General features: G+C 38.6%; 1 protein-coding gene across 1 annotated transcript in view; it reads right to left on the bottom strand.

Annotated features, from left to right (window-relative positions):
• Positions 1–23870, bottom strand: part of frem1b (Fras1 related extracellular matrix 1b) — a 136547-nt gene that overhangs the window by 22567 nt on the left and 90110 nt on the right. Inside the window, exons 23-25 of the mRNA XM_052010686.1 lie at positions 12393–12657; positions 10550–10964; positions 773–974 (exon numbers count right to left, since the gene is read on the bottom strand). Of these exons, the coding sequence (XP_051866646.1) occupies positions 773–974; positions 10550–10964; positions 12393–12657 (882 nt within the window). The remainder of the gene's footprint in view (positions 1–772; positions 975–10549; positions 10965–12392; positions 12658–23870) is intronic.

Raw genomic sequence — 23870 nt, 5'->3', positions numbered from 1 at the left:
TACAATTTATTAACAAATTATTTGTAAAGTAAGGAGGATGTTAGATTTTCCATTCTGCATAGATGGTGTCAGTGATGCAGGAGCTCTGTTGGATGTCTGCTGGCCTATTGTGTGCCGAAAGCAGTCTGTTGCCAGAATTTTCAGCTTGCAGTAATCTCCCTTAAAATGGAGAAAGTCTGATTTCAATATGAAGAACGATGGAAATCATGCTGAATAGGTCACAGCCCCATAATCCCCAGTGTTTATTTTTGGCATTTACAGTAACCTTATAAAATAAGCAAGTGCTATTTAATGGGGAGAGAAAACAAAATAACAGAAATATACAGGAATAAATAGAAAATAGAACCATAATAGTTATGATAAGATTTTCAGCTCTTTTACTTGGAACTATCTGAAGATGAAGGGTGGAAAAGAGAGAAGATATTTCCTTCATCCTTCAGAGATTTTAAGAAAATTGGGCAAATATCTGGCATCGGGCTACTCTAACCTGGTCGAGTCTACCTGAAATATGAGCTGAAGCCCAGAATAAAATGCTGTAATGCTAATGATTTCCGTCTTTCACATCATGAGATAATGATGTGTTTGCAAAGAAAATCAACATCAAGTAGGCAGCTTGTAAAATTGTAATGTAAAATATCACATTATCATAAAATAACTCCATGCATCACTAGTTGTAAACAATACTGTCATAATTGTTGCATAATTTTAAAGAAGATTATTCTCCAATTTTCATGTTTGTTTCAGTTATTCGAATACGTGTATTTGCCTGTACCTGTATTTACGCTTTCCAAATATCCATAATAAGGTGGGCGGAGAATCGTGTAGATCAACTCTTCATCTTTGCTGGCCACGTCTGAGGCTTTTAAGTGGCGTGCAGTGATATAGATACCAAATCGTCTGTCTCTCAGATTATCAACTGTAGTTGGGCTTTGATTGATCAGGATAAAGGGAGAAGCCTTGTCAATGTATTCCACCTGCAATTAATGTAGTGTTTGTAACTAGAAAAACAAATCATTTTATGGAGCTTCCTTTATCAATGACCTATACCTTTGGAAGTAGTTACTCTTTAACCCAAGGCTCCAAATTATCTTTAGTTCATTATGTTATGATCTATGGGATGCCCTTAATAGTTTCTTAACAGAATAAACAGTTTAATATTTTATGTTGGCTTAATATTTTTAATATGTATGAAAATTACACTGACTTCTGTTTTCAGGATATACCAGAAAACCCAACTTTCATCTAAGATCTCTAACTTTCCCTTGAAATTTGACTTTTTGTTGTTCAGATTGTGTATTTAGTTCGTGCTCCATCCAGTTTCTTTCTTTTTCAATCTTTTTATTAGTTTTCAAATTAATACAGATTAATATATCAATGTTTATACATGTAATACAAAGAGATCAAGAGAACAGTCATGACATGGATAATCATAAAGAACAATAGAGTATAAAAAAATCTGTAGATCCAATGATCTGTTAGTGAATGAATATAATAAAAAAGAAAAAGATTTATTATAACGTATAAAAAAAGAAAAAAAAACAAAACAATAAGAAAAATTATAAACAATATATCAAACCAAACTAAGCTAAAGAAAAAAAAATCCAAAAAAACCAAAAAAACAGAAAAAAAAACTGGACTAAAATTTCTCAATAGAAACAGATCAATATTATGTCATCAACTCCGTTCCTCTAGATTGAAAGGTTATTATAAGGGGATCTGCATCATGTGAAAATATTGAATAAATGGACTCCAAACTTCCTCAAATTTAAGTGAAGGATCAACAGTACCACTCCTAATTTTTTCCAAGTTTAAACATGATATAGTTTGAGAGAACCATTGAACAGTAGTAGGGGGTATTGGATTCTTCCATTTAAGCAAAATGGATCGTTTGGCCATTAATGTAACAAAGGCAATCATACGGTTAGCGGAGACAGATAAATGGCCAGATTCTATCCTTGGTAAACCAAAAGTTGCAGTGATAGGATGAGGTTGTAAATCAATCTTCAATACATTTGAAATAATGTTAAAAATATCTTTCCAATATTTTTCCAAAAGAGGACAGGACCAAAACATATGTGTCAAAGAAGCCACATTCGATTTACATCTGTCACATATAGGATTTATATGTTGACAGTTTCTATTTTAAGGTACTGATCTACCAGACAGGCGCAAACTACGGTCACATGGGAAAAATGTGATGGTGAGTGACCGAGACAAGGTAAGCTTTGAGACTGTTGGTGAGTGGGGAATTGGAGGCTGTGGTTATTGGAATCACGCATGAATGAGTTCTTTTCCCCCCCAGAGACAGCTCTTCCCTTATAAATTAAGCCATGTTAAATTGCATAGAAAAGTTAGCTAATTACTCTTGAGCATTCCACATAACTTTACTTGCACTAGTGCTCCTATACATAACTACACCAATGGCAGCTGGCTTTTATTGTGAAGGCAACTGCAGCTGTTTCTGGAGGATCATCTGGAAGCCCCACCAGTAGACTAGAGCATCTCTGCATAGACAGCTGTGGTTTTGGGCTGGAGGGCCAGAGCAAAGGCATTGAAGAAGTGGTGGGGGGTAGAGGATAATTGCTGTCTTGTCAAGAGAGAGCAACAGGTTCAAGTTCCATGGAGCCACTGCTACTCCCGGGGCAGGGCCTCAGCAATCCTGTTATTCCTTTAGATTGCTGGATCACTGCGAGTCTTGCTGCCCATTGCAATCCACAGTCATCATGGCAGTAGACAGAACTTGCATGGTGGCCAGCTGAGCTTGCAGAGCAGTTGTTTGAGGATTTACTGCAGCACCCATGGATGACTTCCATTTGTCCCCCAGTGGAAGCTGCGACATCTTGGGTCCACAACTGTACCAATGGAGATGGCCACCAGTTCCATGCCAGAAATGATGTGCTATGCCCTAAACCCTGTGCAGCTTATTCACTGACAATCTGACAGTGTTTCTAGCAGGCTTTCCGATGTATCAAACTTGTCATCATCCACAATTCAGTTTTTTTTTTACTCATTAAAGTCTTCACCTGAATTCTCTGCAGTAAAACCTATTTGTGCTCTTGCCCTCCAATAATCGGCACTGATATAATCCATGCTCCTGCCTTTACTGCAGATATAATGCCCAGTGTACACCTTTGCATATTCTGCTTTTATTCTTATCCCCAAATTATGCATGGGTCAGTGTCTGAGGTGATAGCTGCAAGTGTGAAACTGAGCAACAATGTATCACCATCATTACTGTCTTCCTTATGCTTGACTAGGTTGTAATTCTTGAGTATCTATAAGGATAATGGTGCAAGAGTGCTGGTGGTGAGGGGTGCAAACATGGGAGGTGCATGCTTACATCCTCTGCAGCGTGCAGACGGGGGAAGATCGGAAGATGATGAAGAAGTGGAATGAGAGGAGGAGGATTAAGAGAAGGATAGCCTCGAATGTATCTAGTTGTGCACAATCTTGTCTTGGAAGTGTATCAGTGAAAGTGGCTTAAAAGTGTATGGGTGACATGGCTCTCATGGTTGAACATCTGGCTATGCGTACACTCTGAGATGCAGTGTGAGATTTGTGGCCATACCAGCTTGAAGTAAATGAGTTTTGTTTGACAGGGTTTGTTGGTAGGTGAGCAATGGAGATATGTTGAATTGAGCAGAGTCTGAGGCTAGTGGTGCAAATGTAAGAATATGGCATTTGGTTATGCACTCATTGATCTTGACCACATAAATGAAGTCACCTAACCTATTAGGCAATGCAACCAGGAGCCAAGGGCTGGATATCAGTCAGTGACAGCCAGGGTTACTTGTGCTCACTACTTTGCACCCCCCCCCCACCCCGTAGAAACAGGACATTTCTCCTACTTTGCACCTCATTCACCAAGGTTTCAAGTACAACATTCAGAAACTACAGAGTCTTTCCTTTCATGTGGTACCATTCTTCCATGCCTCTCAGGTCTGATGCATTTCCTGCATGAGTCCTAGCACTTCTTCCAGCCTCAGTGAACCTCCAATTTAGGAGGTGCATTTTGGCTTTTAGTGGCGCAGTCTAGCTTTGAACGGACATCATTCATGATATTGGCCCTCTCTGATGCATGCTTGCATTGCAGTCAAAGGATGTGATTTAAATAGACTTGCGCACACATTAGTTTCATATTTGCTGGACTACCTCAGTATTTTCAACTGTTGAACACTTCATCTCTCAAATGTCAGCATTGGACATCTGTTAATTTCAGGTGTTGGGACGTATAGTTATAGTGGTACAAAATGTCAGTACTTGTGGAGTAAGAAACAGTAAAATTCATGAATGAATCTGCTTCAAGTTGCTTGAATATTTAATTTTTTAATCAAATACTATCACATTCTATGAGATGAATTCCATATGAATATGAGGGTGCATTGTAGAAAACACTAGAAATAGTCAGGCAACATGTAGAGGGAGAAAAGTAGATTTATCCAATAAATTAACCAACCGGTGAATGGGAGCCAGAGGTGGTTAATTGCCTGAGTATTTTTCATGTTTCAAATCAGATGAAGGGTCAGTGACCTGAAATGATAACACTGATTTTCTCTCTCCACAGATGCTGCCTGACCTGCTAAGTATTTCCAACATTTGCTGTTTTATTTCAGATTTTCAGCAGTTGCAGTTTTTTAGTTTGTTGATGTGTGGATGTTAATCGGATTCCTCATTGCTTAAATATCTAAACCGCTTCACAGGAATCGATGAGAAAGTCCCCTATCATTTTCTGGAGGATGCTGGGGAAAATCATTTCCTAATATTCCTGGAAATATTCCAAGAATATTCATCATGTTCGTCGATGTAAACTAACTCAAGAAAGACTGGGAATACTTTGGACAACAACTTGCATTGAGAGAATACCTTTAAATAGCAAAATGTCCCAAAAGTTACACAGGGACATTATCAAACAAAATTTGATGGAGTCAGGCAAAGAGCTAATCGGGGAACTGATCAAAACATTTGTCAAAGAGCATGTTTCAAGGAGTATCTCAAAGAGGCTTGGAAGTTGAAAGGTTTAGGAAGGTTAATTTCAGAGGTGAGGGCATTGACCACCACAGATTCAACTGCTGAAGATGAAGTAATTAAAATCTGAGATGTCAAGTCACCAAAATTGGGTGGATGCAGGTACCTAGGAGGCTATCTGGCTGAGATAGAGAGGGGCCCAGCCAGCAAAGAATTAGAAAAGCTGAGAATTCAAAAACGGAGAAATTGCTTAACCGTGAGTTAGTGAAAGCTGAGCGGGGCCGTACTACTTAGGACACAGGCTGCTGAGGTTTGAACAGCATCACACTTGTGGAGTAGTGGTTAGTGTAACGCTATTACAGCGCCAGCGACCCAAGTTCAATCCCTGCCGCTGTCTGTAAGGAGTTTGTACGTTCTCCCTGTGTCTGCTTGGGTTTCCTCCGGGTGCTCTGGTTTCCTCCCACATTCCAAAGATGTACGGATTAGGAAGTTGTGGGCATGCTATGTTGGCGCCGGAAACATGGCGACACTTGCAGGCGCCCCCAGAACACTCTACGCAAAAGATGCATTGCACTGTGTGTTTCGATGTACATGTGACTAATAAAGATATCTTAGGCTGGGGCGGGGAATGCGGTTAAATAGTTAGGTCTGGAAATGACTAGGGGATGGGTAAAGATTTCAGCAGCAGGGGATCCAAGACAGGGGAATAGTCAAATAATGTTACAAAGGGCTGTAAGAGTTGGGGAAAATGGGCCAGTGTTATCTGTTGCTTATCCTACCAAGGTACCTTTCCTAATGCTCATTGGTGGCAGTTTCACTCAGGGTAAACCTTGGTCCCCCACAATAGGAGGAGGCAAGAAATCTTTCACAGCATTTAGAAAGGCAATTTATTGGAACATCTGATTGATGTAGCTGCTGAAGAGCACCCTTTGTTGATTTAAACTACTGCCGTGATGGTGAACATCAAAGAAAGTGATGTGTCTGAGAAGCTTGTAACTTTTTGGGTCCTGTTCAACCACAGTCCTCCATGTGCCTCATATGTAACACCATGAAACCCTAAAGGCCTGACTAAATCCAGGTGCACTTGCTGCAGAACTTGGCAGAAAACACCCTGGGACACAAAAATCCAACCATTCCAACCTTCAGCCTTGTCTCACAGTCTTGCCCCCCTCCGATGTCTGATGGGAATGTTTTACAGCAGTCCCCCATTCACCAAGCAACTGGCTATGCTTCCCATCCTGAATTCTGTATCCAAGCCAAATTACACGGGAGTATGTAATAAAAACACCCATTGATTTTTAGGATCGCCATCTTATGCTTCTCACCACCTTGACTCTGATATGACACACACTAGGGAGTTCACTTGGGCACTTCACTTTAATTAGTGATCGAGCGCAGGTCAGTGTTTTCATTACTGGGAGAGAAAAGTGGAATAAGGGGCAGTTGGGGGACATTCAGTAATGTTAATACATAAACGTTTAGAAAGGAATTTATTAAAACATTTGATTGATGTAGCTACTGAAATGCACCCTTCGTTGAGTTAACTACATTCACATTTAAAGCGGTATTGCAACCTTTGGATTAGGGCTCTTGAGATTCACAGAGTTAATTTATTCCAGAACATTCACTTTTGGAATTTTGCCAACCGTGTCTCTCAGATTCAGTCTGCATCAGCACCTGCTTAATTAACCCATGTAGGTACTAAACAGACACCCTCTGTACAGGAAACCAACTTGTTTTTTCCAGTCACTTACTTTTAGGTTTATTATGTGAGAAATTGCTGTTAAATGAGATAAAGATGTATTTAATCATTGTAGTAGTTATGCAGGCCTGTGACATACAAATATTTACATAATTCTAGTATTTAGCATTTGTATTGCATGTGTCTGTCATTTCACAGAAATAATACATTTAATAAAATAGCTATGAACATTATAGTGAATGATGAAGAAGCAAAGAATAATCATGGAAAATAAAACATACCTTTCATTCAAAAACGTTGATAACTTAAGGGCCAGTTTTAAATTACCAACTTTCATATTTTGCATATTGTTCTTTTTTTCTATGTGGTTGATGAGGGCAAATCCTCTTTAAATTCATTTTAACTTTTTAAAAAAATTTTTATTTACAGCGTGGTAACAGGCCCTTCCGGCCCGATGAGTCCGCGCCGCCCATTTTAAACTCAAATTAACCTACCCGTATGTCTTTGCAATGTGGGAGGAAACCGGAGCACCCGGAGGAAACCCACACAGACACGGGAGAACGTACAAACTCCTTACAGACAGCGACAGGAACCGAACCCCGATTGCTGGCGCTGTAATAGCGTCGCGCTAACCGCTACGCTACCGTGCCGTGCTACAAAACACTTACATATTCTAAGCAGTTTGCAGACAGTTTTCTGTTTATGTCAATCCGCATTTCAGTCTCTTTTATTTAGTTAATAGATATATTCTTGAAGTTAGATGGTCAAATTATAAATTTAAAAAAAGCAAATTAGGACATGAAAATGGACACTGAAATGAACTCAATTAAACCTCTGGTGAATTATCTCTCTCTTACCTTTAATCTGCAATTCTCCAGCGTGATTGCAACTTCAACCTTATATTACAATTGATAAAATGACTATGCCTTTGCTATTCTAAATTTCATCTCTTGTTTTACCACATCTTTTATTTTCCTTCATCTGTCTTGGTCCACATTGTATTATTGTCTGCAATGAAACTTGATTTCCTGGAAACCTCCAAACTGTCCTGCAATCGCCTTTTATTCATTTGGAAGGAGTGGGTGTCACTTGTACGGGACAGACAGACATTCTGTCCCTGACAAGGTACGATCTGGATCTCCTGGATAATGTTTATTTTCCATCTCTAGTCAGTATAATATGGCTGTGATTGTCACCCTACTTCTTGAACTACTGCAATATAGTTTGATACCACTAAGTGATTTATTAGATGATTTCAGGGATCAGTTAAAATTCAACCACGAACTGGAGTTCATGTACAAGATGTGGAAAGTTACAGTTCTTTAAGGACCAGTTGATGATCCATTTGAGTTTTTACGTCACCAGAACAATTTTAACAATACTGTATATCCAATATACTGGTGAGTTTCAACAGTCTGCTGCTATGGCTCTAGTGCCATTCTGGTAGAACCCATAAATTCCAGGTCAGCCTTCTATGTGACAGAACTGGTGATGTAAAAGGGGGATAGGGTCACGCTATGCTGGGAGATCCCTGTCACTAGTTCAAAGGAGGTGCTTCAACCTTGCATAAATGACCTCTCATGGGCAATCTGATGCAAACATATTAAGTAAATTTGGCTTTGGCTCCTTACACATGAAGACAGTGGGAAAATATGTGGTATCAAACAGCTCTCTATACCCATGCAAATGATGCCCTTTTATTGTCCCCCAAGTGCCAATGAGGTCAGCACAAGCTAAAAGTGGCTTCTACTGTAGTAATTGTTGAAATAGTGATTTTTAAAGAGATCTTCTTGAGTATATTTACTTAAGTAAGAGCTATTACATTCTTTTAATAAGGCATATGATGTCTCACCATAAAATGTAAAAACTTAACAAATAAAAAATGTTGATGTAATTTTAGAAAAAATATTTCTTGATAAAGCCTACTCAAAAACACTTGGCAAAAAAAAAAGAGGAATTGAGGACAATTTGTTTTTAAGCAATGAGTCGTTACGATTGGGAATGCATGGCATGAAAGGATTTTGGAAGCATACTTAGTACCACTTTCAAAATTGAATTGAATGTATGTCTGAAAGGAAAAGATTGACAAGAGTACAGCGAGGAAGTAGGGAACTGGTAACTAAATGGATAGCTCATTCAAAGAGCCAACACAGACACTTTGGGCTGAATGGTTTCCTTCTGTAGTGCTCAATGAATTAATTTATTGGAACATTAAAGCAGTAATTATTTGCGTGTGATTCATGGTTTTATGGGCACTTCCTATTAATTTACATTAAAAGCCTTTATTATAGCATACTAGTGATCCCAACGGATGATGTCATTAATTAAGCAAGTTCACAAACAACCTAAAATAAAAAAGGTGTTTAAAAAAATAGTAAATTAATTTCCTCTTTTGAATAGGTTTACTAGAAATTAAATATCTTGATTTAGTGCAGAAACACATTTGTAGAAGACCAAACATTTTAACACTCATGATATACAAACTCTGAACAGCTTTTACTCTGGCAGGTCTATTCTGGGGCTAGCCCTTATGATACTTTAAAACATCCTTTCTTAACATTCTTCATTTACAGAATTAAATGAAGGTCTTTAAGTACGGTAATTCACTCTAAAATAATGTTACATTTCATTACAATACAACTGCTTAATTAATTCTAGTTCAAAATGAATATATCTGGTAAGTAAATTGTAGATCTGAAAAATGATCAACACTTCCTGGCATATGTTGGAATCAAAATTAATGCCTGTATTAAGAGATAAATTTGGACCAAAATAGTGCTTCTAAATTTCATTTGCGTAACTGCTATACTCACTAATGTATACATCCTGTGTTTATTTTTGTACATATGTGTGAGCATGTGTGACGGAACATTTGTCATTGCAGTTGTAAAGAACGTACAAAAGAATGGTGACAGATATTTCACTGACACTTTTGAAGGAACACATTTTCTGATTATTAATATCTGGTCTTTAAATCAACAAAATATTCAAAACAGAAAGCAGTCATTCAGCCCAAAGTGTCTGTGTTGGCTCTTTGAATGAGGGATCCAATCAGATCCCACTTCCCTACTTCCTGGCTGTACCCTTATAAATTTATTCCTTTCAGACATACATTCAATTCAATTTTGAAAGTGGTACTGAATATTCTTCCAAAATCTTTTCATGCTGTGCATTCTAGATCATAATGACTTAAAAACAAATTGTCCTCAATTTCTCTTTGGTTCTTTTGCCAAGTGTTTGTCATTAGGCTTAGTCAAGAAATATTTTTTTTCTAAAATTACATCAAAATTCTTTATTTGTTAAATTTCTACATTTATGGTTAAGGTGGAACGTATTAAAAGCATTGGCTAGAAATTGTTTTCTCCAGTCTGAAGGGATTTTTAAACTAAATTAACTGTTTAAAATAGAGTAGTTACATCTTGAGCTTAAATCAATACTGTGCTACAAGACAGAAGATGCTAGAATGGAGACATTGGTTCCTATAAATGCATTAATGACATTTCCTCTAAATGGCAATAAATAAATGTTATTAAATACAAGGAACGTTTTATGAATTGGCTTTAAAATGATGAAATATAACTGTTTTCAAGTATTAGTGCTAAATTAAATAGTCATTGAAGTAAAATCTAATCTTGGCTGAAACTGTTATAACACAATTGATCTGTACCGCGCACAGAACTACTCAGTGTAATTACATTACCTATAGAAGTTTGATTTCTTTAAACCTAATTTCATTTATCAGTTGTGAATGTAGTTTGAAATTTATTGTCATAAAATATAAAATATCACCTAAAGAATATTGGAATTTAAATAACCTGACTACACAACTAATCGGTTAGTTTTATTCGAATCAGAGTCTTTGTCCAAATGATATCCACATACCTGTATGCTGAATATAACAGGCTCCTCTCTCATCTGGCCATTGACTAAAAACCCATGATTGGTTCCATCAGAAGCCATGAATGTAAAGTGGTCAAGCTCAGAGGGCCCAACATTGTGCTTGTACGAAATGTCCAAATTATTTACATCCAGCTGTGTGAAGTGGTCCTGGGAAAGAATATTTCTCCCTAAGTATAGGTTGCCATACTGAGGAGGCTGTATAATAATGTAAGTTAAGTTTATCAGGGGTGTGTCTGGATCTGCAAGTTGAAGGTTATCAGGAGGGATGACCATCATGGCTCCATCTGGTAACTGAAGTCCTTTATTATTAACTAGAGTGGGCAGGACACGGTCAGTGCGCTCAATGTTAAACTTCATGGAGCTGTTTTTAACAGTCATTCCGTTGCTGACAAAAAATCTGTGGGAAAGAAGAGTTTGAATGAGAAAGGATTTAATTCTACCATAAGATAACGACATCTGTTAGGAGTTCTCATTTTTTTGTGTAATTATCCCAATCAATCCTGATGAAAAGGTTTTCACTTTAAATTCAAATGTCTGTGCCAAGGGTAGTCATTTTGTTAATCATCTGCATCCATCATCTGTGGGTGTTTTTTTAGACATTGTTCTTCTTGTTCACAAATAGAAATACCCATCTTTCTTTACGACCAATGCACAAGCACGCCCTAATTGTTGATAACAGGATTATTCTGTAATCTTTTAGACATTTTGATGCAGGTTCCTTAGAAATTTAAAAAAAAGCATATTCTGTGCACTCTTTGTATCAATGTTTTTTTATAAAAATGAATTATTCTCTATCTCTTGCACCCAGCCTGTGTCTGTCAAAATTGATCAGTGCTCCAACGAGCCCTAATAAGATTTTTTTTTTTGCATCTCTTTTCAAGCTTTAGAATCTGTCACAATTGGTATTAATCTAATCTGAAAGAGAATTGTCAAGTGTTGGTGCATGAACAGGCCTTGACAGTTTGTCTTTCTGCAAAGTACAGACAGATTGCGAGTTAGGAGCTGCCGAACAGATGGACAAGTTAGGAGTCGCACAATAAAAAGTAATTTAATAAATCACCTGGAACCAGATCACTTCCAAATGCTGAGAATGAATTATAGCAAAGCTGATAGGGAGCTGGGCTTTGGCACTAGATTATGCCAGAAGGTACCAGCTATAAAAAGTGATAAACATTCATGAAAAACATCTATTTCATCATAGTCAAAGACTGGGGACCCACACAGGCCTCTATATTCTAAAAAACAACTTATTTTTCCATGATAAAGTGGAAGCTGAATTATAATATTTGGATATATTGAATTATTATCCACATCTTAGATTTCCATAATTACAGTTAATGAACAAGGCATAATTAACACAAATGTTCCCCTACAGAAAGCAATTAAATACTACAACAGGATTATACATAGATATAAACTCATACCCTGCATGCCCTACGAACTCTAAGTGGTCAGTCATCCCTGACAAAAGTATTCTGTTTGACTAATATTTAGGATTGTCAAATTACAGTTTTGTTATATCAAAAGACGATTTGAGAAGCTTTTGGAAGGGCAATTGTAATTTCCTGCAGGACTAAGACATGACAACAGAATTAAATATAATGATTTTAGAAACTGTCTTAAACCTTGTTCTAATGCACATTTTCATTATATGACATTCATGTTATGTTTAGCTGTAGATGTGAATTTTTGAGATCTGTTCCTGTTATTAAGTATACACCGACTCAACAAAATTAGAAATCTTCAGTCCTGGTCAGCATTTTGTGCTTTGATTTATACTGTTCTTGTTAGGATAGCCAGAATATAGCAGAACAGGCGTCCTCACCTGAATCCGTCCGTGTTGGCATCACGACTGTTGTCATGGTTGTAGCAGACCTTCTGGGCTGCTACCTCCAACTGGCTGAAACTGGAAATGGCCAATCCAGGATAATTGATGTACTCGATCTGACCATGTGCAGGTGGCACAGAGATGGCATACAACAGCTCTTTGGGTTTGCCAGTGCCATCTGTTGCCATGAGAACATCTGTCGTCAAGGTGACCCTGTCACCCTCTGTTAAAGTTACAGGTTTGGTGAGTACGACAATATCACCTATAGAAATAAAAAAAAAGGAGAGGAAGAGAGAAAAGAGAAAGCAAAATTCATATATTGTCGCCCATGAACAAAGCCTCAGCTGTGTTAGTGATGAATTAGCTTAATTTAATTGGTAAAATGCAGTTCTCCTCTTTCATTTGTGAGGTGGCTTTGATTTTATGAACTCCCTATTGTCAGCACTATGCAGCAGATTGAGTAAATGTTCAGGATTTACAGTTTGCAGATGGCACTCCTCGTTCTCACCAGTTGTGACTGTGAATGTTCGTCAGAAAACGGTGCCAGGCTCAGCCTCCAGAGAGACGGCTGCTTCCATTTCTCTCATACCAATCACTTGCTGGCAGCTCTGCTGCTCTGTAGAAGCTGAACCCAGTTCTCTAAGTTGACTGACACCATTTCAGGCAGATTTACCAGATTTTCTAAACTTGCGGCCATCAATCATGAAGATACTCAGCTTACAATATGAAAAGATATATTAAATGATTATATTCATCCCATAAATTTTGACGGTATACAACAGGACCATGAAAAGTGGAAGATCAAAGAGGATATTAAGTGTCAAGCAGCTTGATATGACATCATTTTCAGAGGTTTCTCTTACTGTAGGCTTCAGTACATTAAAGGTGAACACATGGGTTCTGTACACTGCTTCCAGCTGGTGCTCCGCAGAGCACAGCCAATTTGCAATGTATGAAAAAAAAATCAATATGCCACACAGTTGGGCTAAACTCTTATTTCTGATGTGCCATTGAGGGCTCCTACAGTGCTTTTCAATGAATTAGACTTGAAATAATGTTACCATTAGGTTCCAAGGCATGACTTAGAGAGCAACAAAAATATTGCAGATGTTCAAAACAAATTTGGATGCAGAATATTCTATTCCCTGTGTTATTCTTAATCCTGAGGTTTTACGTAGACTATGGTTGTTTTATTATATCCTTATTTGATAAATAATTGGATTTTCCAATAACTATATTCATTCTGCTTCTGATTAACATACATTTAAGTGTGTAAGAATAGACTGAAGTCAAAGTAAAACAAATAAATAGATAAACTTGATATGAAATCCAAAAAAAAATGTGCTAGGAACAAAGAGCAGTTCAACCTGAAGTGTGATCTCTGATGAGTTCTGGCAAAGACATAAATTTATTGTCCTTTTGCAATTGCTGAATTTTAAAAGACAAGTGGTAGCACTTCTGATTATTTTACTTTTATCTTGTGTGTTTGCTATATTCAATGCATTATTAAGTAAAGTTCTCTTTTCAGTTAATATATGATTAATGGCTGGCTTGTGCCAGCAATGGTAATTTATGCATGCTCCAGACAATGGTGTTTTCAGATGTTGGCTCCAGTTCCCTTAATGGCATTGGATTTTCATTATCAAGCTCATCAGTAATTTTGTTTTTTTTTTATTCAAATGCTATGAGGAAAATACCCCATTTGGTTATAGTTGAGATGACAGCACTTGGCGATAAGCAGTTTAATTCCACTTCAGCTGACTTCTGCAGAGAATACTGTACCCGTCAGAAGCACTTGACAAGATGTCTTCATAAAATAATAAACCAATGTACTTTATCTGGTGATCAATAATGATAGCACATTTTTTGTATTAATTAAAATCAATGAAACTTGATGTATGATCTTTGTCAATTAATACACATTGGCAGTAAGACTGAAGTTTTCATTTGAGGGGTAACACAATGGATGTTTTATTATTTTTAATTATATATTCTGCCAGGAACAGTTAAACTTTTATTGATTATTTAATTTTAACAATAATGAGGATCAATGCTGAAAATGTTTGGATACTGCTGGGGCAGAATTCAGTAACTTCCCAAAGTAGGCATGGGGTCCATTGCTTCTGATGCAGGCTACGTGCCAAATTTGTGATGCATGCTTATTTGCATGATAGCAGTGTGCAGCCAGTGCTATTCATTAGTTGGACACCTAAACAAGAGGGCAATATCCTGTGTCTAGCTCCATTTAACACTATCCTGTGCGACTTAAAGTCAGCGTACACCACTTAAAAATGAGGTGCATTGTGACTGCAGCAAGGGATGGATGTCACTCAAGAACTCAGTCTCACCTCTGAGTCACTGGAGAGTGACACAGCACAGGACAGAGGGCTCCAAGGCTTTCTTACACCGCATTGTGGGCTTTGGTGGAGGATATATAGAAAAAAGGTAGTAAGCCCTGCACACATATTCTGTAAAGGTAGTGGGAGCAGATAGAAAATGGTGGTAGTTCTCTCAAACTATATCATGTTTAAACTTGGAAAAAAATTAGGAGTGGTACTGTTGATCCTTCGCTTAAGTTTGAGGAAGTTTGGAATCCATTTATTCAATATTTTCACATGATGTAGATCCCCTTGAAATAACCTTTCAACTTAGAGGAATGGAGTTGACGACATAATATTGCTCTGTTTCTACTGAGAAATTTTAGTCCAGTTTTTTTTTCTGTTTGTTTTCTTTTGAATTTTTTTTTCTTTAGCTTAGTTTGGTTTGATATACTGTTTATAAATTTTCTTATTGTTTTGGGGATTTTTTTTCTTTCTTTTATATTTTATAATGAATCTTTTTCTTTCCTTTCTTTTATATTATATTCATTCACTAAGAGATCGTTGGATCTACAGATTTTTTTATACTTTATTGTTTTTTATGATTATCCATGCCATGATTGTTCTTCCGATCTCTTTGTATTACATGTACAAACATTGATGTTATATATTAATCTGTATTAATTTGAAAACTAATAAAAAGATTGAAAAAGAAAGAAAATGGTGGTTAATATCATGGAGCAAAAACAATAGAAGATGATACTGGGCCAGATTTTGCAATTCTGCCCACAGTACGCCCACATCCACACTCACTTAGTTCGGATACAAAGGGACAATCTCACTGGCCTTCTGTAAGGGCAGAGTCCAATGAAATGATGTGAGCCATAAGAGGGTCTTCAGCAATGCAATGAATAGGCCCTGCCTTTGAACCGGCCAAACGTCTTTTGCCAGCCGTAAAAGTTTGAAATGCTCTTTACTAATTTTAAATATCTCTGATATTCAAAGATAGCTAAAAAAAATCTAATAAAATTGGTATGTAATAGAACATAGAACATTACAGCACAGTACAGGCCCTTCGGCCCACAATGTTGTGCCAGCATTTTATCCTGCTCTAATATCTATCTAACCCTTCCCTCCCACATAGTCCTCCATTTCTCTATCATTCATGTGGCTATCTAAGAGTCTCTTGAATGTCCCTAATGTATCTGCCCCCACAACTTCTGCCAGCAGTGCATTCCACGCACCCACCACTCTCTGTGTAAAAAACTTACCTCTGACATCCCCCTTTTACCTTCCCCCAGTCACCTTAAAATTATGTCCCCTCGTGTTAGCCATTTTTGCCCTGGCAAGAAGTCTCTGACTGTCCACTCGATCTATGCCTCTTATCATCTTGTACACCTCTATCAAATCGCCTCTCATCCTCCTTCTCTCCAAACAGAAAAGCCCTAGCTCACTCAACCTATCCTCATAATATGGAAAAATTAAAAATGACTTATTTTGTTAGTTAAAGAAAGTTACTAAAAAAAACTATAACTGATGAAAAATACTGAATTATAATGCATGTTCCACTTTTCTCCCTGCAATCCCATGGAAATCAGTGGGACCTTCCTTCCTGTGCCACAACCCAAGGGACAAGTCCCCAGCACAAAGCTGGGAAATCCAAGCCAAACTTGGCTCTGCTGCAGAGTAAACTAGCAGTTATGTCCTCCAAATCTGTTAGAAGTCTTGTACTTTTGAGATTGACAGTGGATGTATTCGATTTTGCTACTTAAACTGTTAAGTGTCAGGGATTTCGAATGTACCTACTGGCAATAGTGAACAAGATTCACCCCAATACTTTCATGGCTAATCTTCCTCTTCCATTTTAACTTGCCATCATCCCACACTCTTTTTCTAATTTATATAAGCTGCAGAGAGTGTAAGCATGCACTTCTTACTTTGCTTACATCTGTCTTTTGCCTTTCAGATACCTAAGAAATGCAACCTGGCCTGGGGGTCCCAGTAGTTCAGGGATACGGAAGACTCAGAGTGTGAAAGGTCAAGGGGTGGATCGATGGCCAGAGGGGTGAGGATGGAGACATGGGAAGTGAAGAGCAGTCAGTGTGCAAAGATACAAATTAGTGCACTTCCTCTGGTGCAAAAAGAATTTCTAGAGCAATACGTTTCTATATATGCAAGACCAAAACTCGGGATCGTAATGCACGATCCTCTCTAACAAATCTAACAAAGAATTCTAGACAAAGATATTTCTTAGGAGAGGTTATAATGTGACTTTGCTACCATGTGCAGTGGCTGAAGCAAGTAACAGAGATGCAGTTAAAGAAGAGCTGAATGAATAAAGGGGAGAAAAGAATGGAATGATATGTCAATAGAATGAGATGAAATTAAGTGAGAGATTTGATTGCAGCATAAATATCAGCACAGACCAAATGGATCAGATAACATTTTTCTGTGCTGTAAAATTCTTTGCAATTCGACTGTTCTAATTAATTCTGTTAAGTACACCACCATTAGAAATATTGGTCAACACCAAATCAAAGATTTACTGCTACCTGCCAAGCACTGGCACAAAAATAGACACTATTATAAAATCTAGAGGCATATACAGACTGCAACAGTTAAAGGAGGAAACAAATCCATCTGAAACTTAAGTTTACTAAGTGATATATTTCTAACATAGCAACAATTTTTCATCAAACATGATTTACTAAAACACACAATGTACAAACATTGGAAGCCCGAAACAAAGACTCTCAGGACCTGATATGACACAGGGTGAAGGTGGAGGTGCAGAGAATCTGCACTAGGCAACCACAGTCAGACACCCTCAGAGCTGGTCCCCAGCACTTGGGCTAGGGAGGGCGAAGGATGGTAAAATCTGGAGTGATGGTGTGAGGTAGGTGCAGAGGATAGGCAATGTTTATGTGGAAACAAAATGTCCAAATATTGTCTGTTAATTGAGAACAACTTGCTATTGAAGCATTTATAAGTAGATAAACAAGAATAGAGGGGTTGCAGAAAAGTAACTGTTAAATGCAAATCTTCATAAGAAGCAATAAAAAGCATCCAAGTGTAAGTTAGCTTGCCACTTCAGGCGTCAAGTGAAAGCCATTGATGAGGGACTTAAAGCACTAAAGGTATATTATTTAATGGGGAAAGTGATGCAAGATGGAAGAAGGCACGGGAGGGATGTCAAGAACCACTGGTGCAGTACTAACTACAGCTATCTTACAGCATCGATCCTGGTTGCTGATGCTAAAACTTACACCAGCCAATATCTATAGGGAAATGGTTTCACTGGCTCATTATCAGCAACAGCTATTCATAAAATTATATTGTCTGGTGTAAGGACATAGGGAGTCATCCTGCAGCATTGGAACTTTACTGCAAGTGGCAATGAAAGAAAACTCTATTACTGAACTGTATTACCTCTTTCTCCTCCTAATCCTCCATAGGAATCACCAGCAGCTCCATCAGAACTCAGTGGAATTCATGGACCTGAAACATTACTCTGTTTTCCTCTCCACAGAGGCTGCCTGAACTGCTGAGTGCTTCCAACATTTTTTTTATTTCAGGGAAGCTCTCTTCACAATTGAATCCTTAAAGTCCAGCTACCATTCCACATTATAACATAAGACAAAGAAAGAGGAGGAAAGGCCATAAAATCCTATCAGCTCTGTTCCACCATTCAGTAAGATCATGGCTGACTTACTTAGGACTCTGCCCCACCAACTCTAGACTATCTACCAGGAGAAACATCCTCCCAACATCTACACTGCTGAACCCCTCCAGAATCAAATGTTTCAATGAAGCTACTTCTCATTCTTCTAAACACCACAGCACAGTATATATCCAACTTACACCATGCTTCCACACTAGAAAACCCCTTCATCTCAGGGATCAATTTAGCTTACCTTTGTTGTGCCACCTTCAAGGCAAATATATCCTTTTTTACTTAAGACCAAAAATGTAAGCAGGTAAGTCTCCTAAATCCATGCTGCTCTCTCAAATGCATTTCTCAGCACTAAAAAGCAGTTTTATGAAGTTGCTAACCCTACTTATTAAAAGGTTATTGATGACAGCATTGCTGCTGTTATCAGGTTCCTCTGTCATCACCAATTGAATTATGCTCTGTGACTCAAAGAGAAGAAATAAAATCTCAAAAAATAAAAGCATGCAAAAATTATTTGCTTGACACTTACTTTCATATCTCCAAGCAACTAAAGTACAGTGTTGAGCAGCTTTTAGGCAGAAATAAATATAATGTTTGTAAATTAACAGAACCTTCATGGCATTTTGTAATAGGAATTGGAAATCAACATGTTCTATAAGGAATGGTCAAACAATTGCCCTTAAAATTCTAATACGGGCAACTAAATGTTACTTATATTGGAGATCATCATTAATTTCTCCCCAGAACCAATTTTTGCAGCTTCTCAGTCTCTATTACAATTCATATTCATTGAGAATGTTCAATGGATGGCACAGTAGCTTAAATGATGTCTTTCATTGAGTACAGTGACAAGAAGAACTGAGAGTTGACAGCCTTCCTCATTGAAGGATGTTCACATTCAACAAACTGCTATGTGGAGACAATCAGTCACCCATGGATAAATGTTACCACAACTTGAAAGGGTAGAATAGTGACAAACTTGCTATTACTCAGAATGGGAGGTTGGCAATGGCAACTGACTTGCAAAGAGAAAAACAGAAGTTTTTTTTCCGGTCATAACTTGTTTGAACAAGATGGATCTGCTAAATATTATCAAAAGAATGAAGGATTATTCTCATTTACTGTGATCAAAGGGAGGACTTGAATCCTTTTTGAACCTTTCAAAATGGCAGTAAACAAAGAATGGTTAATGCTTAAAGGATTAATGCAGTTTACAACAAGTATATATCCTTCTATAGCACAAAATCCAAACAGGAAAAGTGGTCCATTTATGGCTAACAAGAGAACTTAAAGATATTTTTATATCAAAAGCCTCATGATGTTGCCAAAGAGAGAAATAAACCTAACGACTGGGAACATTTTGGAATTCAACAAATCCTCACTAACAAATTGATAAGAAAGGTATAAAGAGAATATGAGAGCAATTGAATGAGAATCATTTAAGTACTGTAAAAGCTTCCATGGACATGCAAAAAACAAATGCTAATGTGGGTCATGAGAAAATACGTCAGGGAATAAGGAAATGGCAAAGAAATTAAACAAGTATTTTATATCTCTCTTCATGGCAGAAAATGCAGAATACATCCCAGAAATAGTGGAGAACAACAGGTTGGAATGAATGAGAAGCAAAAAGAAATTAGCGTTAATAATAAAAAAAAATGGGAACATTAATGGAATCGAATACTGACCAATCCTCAGCACCTGATGAGTTGCATGAAGGAGGTGATTATGGAGCTACTGGATGCATTGGTTGTCAGCTTCCAAAATTCCAGTGATTCTTGAACATCTCCCATAGATAGAAAATGTAATCCTACTACTTATGAAAGGAAAAAATAAGGAACTATAGACCGATTAGTTTGATATCAGCGGTGGTGAAAATGTTGAAATCTATTATTAATGAAGTGGAAACAGGATAATTGCAAAATAATAATGATTGGGATGGGTAGATTTATGAAAGAGAAATTATATTTAACAAATCTGTTAGACTTTTTCTGAGGTTGTTATTGGCAGGACGGATAAGGGAGGATCAGTGGATTTGGTGCATTCGATTTTCATAAGGTATTTGATAAGGTGCCACACAAGAGATTTTCAAGCAAAATTAGAGCACATGGGGTTGGGGATAATACATTAGCATGAACTGAGGATTGGTTAACAGACAGGAAAAGAGAGCGGGAATGTGGATTATTTTGGATTTGGGACAATGCAGGGATCATAATCTATAATCAACGTGGCGACTATGATGCTAAATTAAACTAAATCTATTTGCCTGCACGTGATCCATATCCCTCCATTCCCTGCATGTTCATGTGCCTGTCTAAATACCTCTTCAACACCACTATTATGTCTGCTTCCACTACCATTCCTGGCAGCGTGTACTGGGCACCTACTACTCAGTGTGGGAAAAAAAACTTACCCCACACTTTTTCTTTAAACTTTCCCTGCACATCTTCTTTAAACATTCCCCCTCTCGCCGTAAAGCTATATACTCTAGTATTTGACATTTCGACCCTGGGAAAAGACTCTGACTATCCACCTTATCTATGCCTCTCATAATTTTATAAACCTCTATCAGGTCTCTCCTCAGCTTCTGATGCTCCAGAGAAAACAAACCAGGTTTGTCCAATCTCTCCCGATAGCTAACTCTCTAATCCAGGTGGCATTGTGGTCAACCTCTTCTGCATCTTCTCCAAAGCCTTTACATCCTTCCTGTAATGGAGACGACCAGAACTGCACACAGTACTCCAAATGAGGCTTAACCAAAGTTTTATACAGTTGCAACATGACTTTCTGACTCTTATACTCGATGCCCAGACCAGTGAAGGCAAGCACACCATACGCCTTCTTTACCACCCTATCTACTTGTGTTGCCACTTTCAGGGAGCTATGGACCTGGACCACAAGCTTGCTCTGTGCATCAATGCTCACCTGTTCAATTCCAGGGATGGGGAGGGGGTTGACCTAAAAGAACAGATTGAGCAGCTAAGGCTCTTCTCATGAGTTTAGAAGAATGAGAAGTGATCTCTTTGATTTTCACAGGCCTTGACAGGTAGATGCAGGAATGACATTTCCCTGGTTGGGAAGTGTAGAATCAGGCATCACAGTCTCCAGATAAGGGATCAACCATTTAGGATTGTGAGAAGAAGAGAAAAAAAAAATCACTAGAGGACAGTGAATCCTTGGAATTCACTGCCTCTCGGGCTGTGAAGTCTGTCACTGAGTATATTCAAGAATTAAGGTCAACAGATTTTTGGATATTAAGTGAATCTAGAGATACAGTATGGTCTAGGGCAGGAAATTGGTGCTGAGGTGGCGTATAAGCCATGAACATACTGACTGGCTGAGCAAGCACAAGAGACTAAATGGCCTATTATTTTATTTCTATGTTCTTAATATCCCAAAGCTCTTCATAGAACATAGAACAGTACAGCACAATACAGGCCCTTCGGCCCACAATGTTGTGCCAACCTTTAAACCTCGCCTAAGACTATCTAACCCCTTCCTCCCACATATTCCTCTATTTTAAATTCCTCCATATGCCTATCTAGTAATCTCTTGAATTTTACCAATGTACCTGCCTCCACCACTGCCCCAGGCAGCGCATTCCATGCCCCAACCACTCTCTGGGTAAAAAACCTTCCTCTGATATCTCCCTTGAACTTTCTATCCATTACTTGAAAGCCATGCCCTCTTGTATTGAGCATTGGTGCTCTGGGAGAGAAGCGCTGGCTGTCCACTCTATCTATTCCTCTTAATATTTTGTGCACCTCTATCATGTCTCCTCTCATCCTCCTTCTCTCCAAAGAGTAAAGTCCTAGCTCCCTTTAGTCTCTCCTCATAATGCATACTCTCTAAACCAGGCAGCATCCTGGTAAATCTCCTCTGCACCCTTTTCAATGCTTCCACATCCTTCCTATAATAAGGTGACCAGAACTGGACACAGTACTCTAAGTGTGGTCTAACCAGAGTTTTATAGAGCTGCATCATTACCTTGATCCCTTGACTTATGAAAGCTAACACCCTTTAAGCTTTCTTAAGTACCCTAGCCACCTGTGAGCAACTTTCAGGGATCTGTGGATATGGACCCCCAGGTCCCTCTGCTCCTCCACACTACCAAGAATCCTGCCATTAACTTTGTACTCCACCTTGGAGTTTGTCCTTCCAAAGTGTACCAGCTCACACTTCTCCGGATTGAACTCCATCTGCCACTTCTCAGCCCAGCTCTGCATCCTATCAATGTTCCTCTGCAAGCTTCGACAATCCTCTACACTATCCACAACACCACCGACCTTTGTGTCATCTGCAAACTTGCCAACCCCCCCTTCTACCCCCTCATCCAAGTCATTAATATAAATCACGAAAAGCAGAGGTCCCAGAACTGATCCTGGTTGATGACTGTGGGACACCACTGGTCACAGCTCTCCAATCTGAATGCACTCCCTCCACCACAACCCTCTGCTTTCTACAGGTAAGCCAATTGTGAATCCACATGGCCAAGCTTCCTTGGATCCCATGCCCTCTGACCTTCTGAAGAAGCCTACCATGTGGAACCTTGTCAAATGCCTTACTAAAATCCATGTAGACCACATCTACTGCACTACCCTCATCAATCTGTCTGGTCACCTCCTCAAAGAACACTATCAGGCTTGTGAGACATGATCTGCCCTTCACAAAGCCATGCTGGCTGTCCCTGATTAGACTATGATTCTCTAAATGCCTGAAGATCCTATCCCTAAGAATCCTTTCCAACAGCTTGCTCACCACAGATGTAAGGCTCACTGGTCTATAATTCCCTGGACTATCTCTACCACATTTTTCGAATAAAGGGACAACATTTGCCACCCTCCAATCCTCCAGTACCATTCCCGTGGACAAAGAGGACTCAAAGATCCTAGCCAAAGGCTCAGCAATCTCCTCCCTCACTTCACGGAGCCACCTGGGGAATATTCCGTCAGGGCCCGGAGACTTATCTGTCCTAATATTTTCTAACAGCTCCAACACATCCTCTCCCTTGATATCAACATGCTCTAGAACATTAACCTTACCAACACTGTCCTCAGCATCATCAAGGCCCCTGTCCTTGGTGAATACTGAAGAGAAGTATTCATTGAGGACCTCACCCACTTCCACAGCTTCCAGGCACATCTTCCCACCTTTATCCCTAATTGATCCTACCTTTACACCCGTCATCCTTCTGCTCTTCACATAAGTGAAAAATGCCTTGGGGTTTTCCTTAACCCTACTCGCCAAGGCCTTTTCATGTCCCCTTCTTGCTCTTCTCAGCCCCTTCTTAAGTTCCTTCCTTGCCACCCTATATTCCTCAAGAGACCTATCTGATCCTTGCTGCCTACACCTTATGTATGCTGCTTTCTTCCTCCTAACTAGATGTTCCACCTCTCTTGTCAACCATGGTTCCTTCACCCTGCCATTCCTTCTCTGCCTCACCAGGACAAATTTATCCCTAACATCCTGCAAGAGATCCCTGAA

This window comes from Pristis pectinata, chromosome 3 (genome assembly GCF_009764475.1).
Source record: "Pristis pectinata isolate sPriPec2 chromosome 3, sPriPec2.1.pri, whole genome shotgun sequence".
Lineage (NCBI taxonomy): Eukaryota > Metazoa > Chordata > Chondrichthyes > Rhinopristiformes > Pristidae > Pristis > Pristis pectinata.
Note: the sequence above shows the minus strand (reverse complement) of the source record. Positions and strands in the feature narration are given on the sequence as shown.